Source organism: Ranitomeya variabilis, chromosome 1 (genome assembly GCF_051348905.1).
Source record: "Ranitomeya variabilis isolate aRanVar5 chromosome 1, aRanVar5.hap1, whole genome shotgun sequence".
Lineage (NCBI taxonomy): Eukaryota > Metazoa > Chordata > Amphibia > Anura > Dendrobatidae > Ranitomeya > Ranitomeya variabilis.
This window is the reverse complement of record NC_135232.1, coordinates 575,167,646-575,173,314: the sequence shown is the minus strand read 5'-3', so window position 1 is coordinate 575,173,314 and position 5,669 is coordinate 575,167,646. Positions and strand designations below refer to the sequence as shown.

General features: G+C 40.1%; 1 protein-coding gene across 1 annotated transcript; it reads left to right on the top strand.

Moving 5' to 3' along the window:
* Positions 1–4,263: 4,263 nt before the first annotated feature.
* Positions 4,264–5,259, top strand: LOC143797469 (olfactory receptor 10C1-like). The gene has a single exon (XM_077281071.1). The coding sequence runs from the start codon at positions 4,264–4,266 to the stop codon at positions 5,257–5,259; it is 996 nt and encodes a 331-aa protein (XP_077137186.1).
* Positions 5,260–5,669: the final 410 nt, after the last annotated feature.

The window sequence follows — 5,669 nt, the reverse complement described above, 5'->3', positions numbered from 1 at the left end:
CCTTCAGGCCCTGTGATCCATATTAATGTGTAAAATAAAGAATTAAAATAAAAAATATTGCTATACTCACCTCTCCGACGCAGCCTGGACCTCACCGAGGGAACCGGCAGCGTTCTTTGCTTAAAATGCGCGCGTTTACTTCCTTCCGTGACGTCCGGACGATATCCCTGATGGTTCCCAGCGTCTGAAGGAGAGGAAACTCTCCTTCAGGCCCTGTGATCCATATTAATGTGTAAAATAAAGAATTAAAATAAAAAATATTGCTATACTCACCTCTCCGACGCAGCCTGGACCTCACCGAGGGAACCGGCAGCGTTCTTTGCTTAAAATGCGCGCGTTTACTTCCTTCCGTGACGTCACGGCTTGTGATTGGTCGCGTGCCGCCCATGTGGCCGCGACGCGACCAATCACAGCAAGCCGTGACGTAATTTTCAGGTCCTCAATGCCTAATTCTAGGCATTCAGGATTTTAAAATTACGTTCCGGCTTGTGATTGGTCGCGTCGCGGTCACATGGGCGACGCGAACAATCACAAGCCGTGACGTCATGGGAGGCAGGAAACGCGCGCATTTTAAAATTACGTCACGGCTTGTGATTGGTTGCGTGCCGCCCATGTGACCGCGACGCGACCAATCACAGCAAGCCGTGATGTAATTTCAGGTCCTGAATGCAAAATTAGGCATACAGGACCTGAAATTACGTCACGGCTTGCTGTGATTGGTCGCGTCGCAGTCACATGGGCGGCACGCAACCAATCACAAGCCGTGACGTAATTATAAAATGCGCGCGTTTCCTGCCTCCCGTGACGTCACGGCTTGTGATTGGTCGCGTCGCCCATGTGACCGCGACACGACCAATCACAAGCCGGAACGTAATTTTAAAATCCTGAATGCCTAGAATTAGGCATTGAGGACCTGAAAATTACGTCACGGCTTGCTGTGATTGGTCGCGTCGCGGCCACATGGGCGGCACGCGACCAATCACAAGCCGTGACATCACGGAAGGAAGTAAACGCGCGCATTTTAAGCAAAGAACGCTGCCGGTTCCCTCGGTGAGGTCCAGGCTGCGTTGGAGAGGTGAGTATAGCAATATTTTTTATTTTAATTCTTTATTTTACACATTAATGTTGTTTCGATACCGATACCCGATACCACAAAAGTATCGGATCTCGGTATCGGAATTCCGATACCCGCAAGTATCAGCCGATACCCGATACTTGCGGTATCGGAATGCTCAACACTAGTTATGAATACACATATTAGAAAGTATTTATTCCGATTTTCCGATTATCAAGTTTATATTGCATTGCAATTTTTTTCAATGTACTTTTTTGTACATTGAAAAAAATTGCAATGCAACATAAACTTGATAAAACATATTTACTAGTGATGAGCGAATAGTGAAATATTCGGATTTGGGAAAATCAGCAGAAATACTTTCTAATATGTGTATTCATAACGTATAGTAATAGTTGACAACATTTTTATATTCTAAAAAGTATTTGCCTTAAAAAGATATGTACTGTATAACACTTAAAACTCCCAATTACATCTGTCACTTCAATTAGGGAGACAAAGCAAATGTATATGTTTGAAAAAGTAATTGTTTCTCAACTAGAATTGAAAAAGGATCCCTTTTTTTGGAGTCTGCAACTGTTTTGCTAATTACAAAATGATTGGGCAATTGCAAAGGATTTTTATCAAGCCATCTAAAAAGGATACCGTTTTTTAGTGAGACCAAAGAGAAGTGCTATTTTCAAAGTACCAAGGCTCCGAAATGTAGGGCTCCAAAAAGTAGTTGAAGAAGCAGCAACATTTACAGCAACGTTCCCCAATCTTTCTAACCTTCAGAGCCACATTGTGCTCTAAGAGAGGGTCACAATCCACATTCAGCTGCAAGAGAGGGATGCAAGCCACATCTTACTCCCACCCCCTCCGTATAGTGGCAACCAAAGCCCCCATTACAGGTATAATGATAACCAAAATGTTTCCACAGAAATCACCCTGAAGCAGAATACCAAGATCCAGGGGTTCCCACAATACCCCCCTCAAGTATTCTTCCATCATTCACTCCCAACACACTACGCATCCAGCTTCAAGCACCTCCGCTGACAAGTAGCATCATCCTGTCTCCAGCGTACCATACTTAAATTATCTCTACACCCCAAGGATGGTATACTTTCATCCACATCTGCTCTTCTGTGCAGGGCTACTCACAAAATTCACCATTTTGAGATATGTTCTTTATACCTCTTTGCTAGACCTAGAGCTAAAGTACCAACCTGGCAGACAGCCGCAACTCACAATTCATGGTACTGCAAGAAACATATGGCTGCCAAGCTACAGGTTGGGGACCCCTGACTTGTAATATATTTGACACGACAATCAAGATTTTTATTTGCAATTGCGACAATCTGGCATATTTCTACAAAAATAGATGCACCACCTGGACTTTCCAGGTTTAATCATACATAGGTATATTCCTGAGGAAGGACAAAGTCTAAGTCATGATCCCATCGATTTCTGGATCAGGAAATTGGAGCAGAGGTAAAAATTGGCCCATTTTGCTATAAGCATACTGTTATTTCCAGCCTTCAGGGTTATGGCTCAGAGAGTGATCAGTGCAGCAGTTATCACACCAAAGTGGACAAGGTTTTCTTCCACAAGAGCGGAAAACCTAATATTTGTCAAAATGAATAAGACATGCTGGACTTTCCATTGACTGTTGTCTACACCTTTCTCCAGCCACCAGTGCAGATGGACCACACTCTGTTGTACATCTATTCACTGTCTATCATATAATATATACTCTAGTACTATGGCTGTTGTGGCAGCCATTGCCGGACGAAAATTTTCAAGCATCTCTTTGCTTTCTCATGTCCCAACTCTCTAACATGCTGCTCTTGCTGCAACCACTACATGGTCACAAGTCTCCTGGCTGTCCAATGTGTTTCATAGTAACAGACTGTACTGCTGATGCTGTGAGTTGTGTTTTCTTGAGGGTACACATTAAAACAGCGCCAACAATAGGGCTTATTTTTGTAAAAGCTTCATGTTTGAAAATGCATGGATCCGGAAATGTGACTTGAACTCGATCCTCTGTGGATTGATCTGCAAATTTTATGTTGTTAATATATGCATACATCTTATGTCTGTAGTCATACAAATGGGAACATAACATGATAGCATTTATTCAAATAATTTATATTTACAAAACCAAGTACTGTACATGTCATTGTTCAGAAAAATACAAGCACTTTTTGGGATATAATTTTCTCGACTGTTAATAGGTGTCTTCTGCATTGTCAAAGGGCTTGTTATTCCCTCTTGTCTTCTTGTAGAACAAAGGATATAAAAGAGGAATCTGTTCTGTGGTATATATGGTATAAAATAGTTACTGTCTGTACCCAGCACAAGCCAACTGTGACATTCAGTAAAGCTTTAAACTGCACATTCAAACAAAGGAAACTCAAAACTATATTAAAATTTAAAGAGCATAAAACCTATAACTCAACTCAAAACAAGCTCTTATTATCCCCCAAAGGCAGTACAGTACAAATTGCACCACACTATAACTTATAGGCTTGGAGATAAATGAATAATTCATGACAGGCTATTCTAAGAAGCAACAGTCTTTGTTTGCACTCTGCCAATTGTTCTCACCACTCCTCATCGGGAATATTTTTTTTTTTTTAACTGGTACTTTCTAACCTCCACACTATTTTAGACATCAAATTGTACTTCATCCCCTCATAGTCCATATCAGCACAGTCAAATGGATATACACTTATCCCCAATCCACTTTTTCAGAGTCTCCTTTGGTCCAAAAGAATTCATCTGTCACAACTGTAGTGATCTTTCTCCAAAGTGTTATTAAAGTCTTATTTTGAGTAATGGTGGATTATAAGAAGCCATGCTGGACATATGGAATACTTCTGTTGATCTTACAGAATATATCATTTAAACAACCCAGTCAGATAAACTATTAATTGTATATGACTCCATAGGTTTCACCTATTCAGGCTTTTTCAATGGTTCCTGATGAAGACTGGTAAGAACTATTGTTGGCTACTAATAGACTTTTTATAACAGAAATATAAGTTATAGAGTATTCCTAAGAATAAGTCTAGTTAGTGACCACCATAGCAAGAAATATTGACAATCCCTAACATGTTATTTTCTTGGAAAATAGGATAAGATGCTATAATATTTTCTGTATAAGCCCATTGTACTACACAAATGTATTATTGTCTTTAAATTTCAAAATGCGGCACATTAACACAACCATTGTGCATGAGTTTCATCTTTTGGGTTTCGCCCACTTGCACTCATTTCAGAATGTACTCTTCTGTGCTGTTCTTCTGGCCTATATCATTTGTGTTTCTGGAAACTTTACTATTATTATGTTAGTTAGACGGGACCCTTCTCTTCATTCTCCAATGTATTTATTTATCAGTATTTTTACTGTTTTAGAAATCATTTTTGCTTCAGTAACCATTCCAAAACTGATGGCTATCCTTATTCATACTAAGAAGACTATTTCTTTTTTTGGTTGCTTTGCCCAGATGTATACCTTCAATGCACTGGGAGAAACAGAGTGCTTCCTACTAGCTTTAATGGTCTTTGACCGATATTTAGCCATCACTAATCCATTACGGTACTTAGCCATCATGAATAATCGGTTCTGCTGTAGATTATCTGTCCTGCTATGGTTTCTTGGTTTTATTACTTCTTTTATTCCAAGTCTTTTTACTTTTCTTTTAGACTTTTGTGGACCAAATGAAGTTGACCACTTCTTTTGCGACCTGGCACCATTGCAAAATTTATCTTGTTCAAACCCATCTCTTAGTAATATGACTACTAGTTTGGCAGCTGTTCTGTCAACTGTTTTCCCCTTTTTAACCATAATGGTTTTCTACATTCATATCATATGCACAGTGTTAAAAATTGAAACTTTAGAGGGTAAAACAAAAGCCTTTTCAACTTGCTCATCCCATCTTATTGTAACATCTCTGTTTTATGGTTCAGCCATCATTGTGTATGTCAGGCCCAGAGGTAGTCATTACGATAAGTTCCTCGCTCTCATATACACGGTTATCATACCAGTTCTGAACCCATTTATTTATACATTTAGGAATAGAGAGGTAAAAAATTCTTTAAGGAAAATCATCAGACAGTGTATTAAGTTTTCAAGTTTCAAACATTTAAAAAAATGGCTTAAAAATATGGAGAGCACTTGTATGCAAAAAACAACCGTCTGAATGAGGCCTAATATTTAGTTGCCATTCTGTTATTTAGTGGATTCTAGAGTCCGGGAGTTAGGAGTGATTGTAGAGCCTGGGTGGGATGGTTACTCCCATATTACACTCCAGGTTTTAGACCTGATGATTAAAGGGCCACTGTCACCCCCCCCCCAGCCGTTATAAACTAAAAGAGCCACCTTGTGCAGCAGTAATGCTGCAGTCTAACAAGGTGGCTCTTTTAGTTTTTGATTCATTTATTACCTCAATAAAGCGTTTTAAAAATTGGCCACATACCAGATATTGTACCAGGAGGCGGTCCGAATCGTCCTCTATCAATCTTCCAACTGCCGTCACTCTTCTCTTCAGGGCCGATGGTACCCGCCTCCTTCGCGTTGTTGCTTCTTAAATCCGGCGCCTGCGCTGTGCGT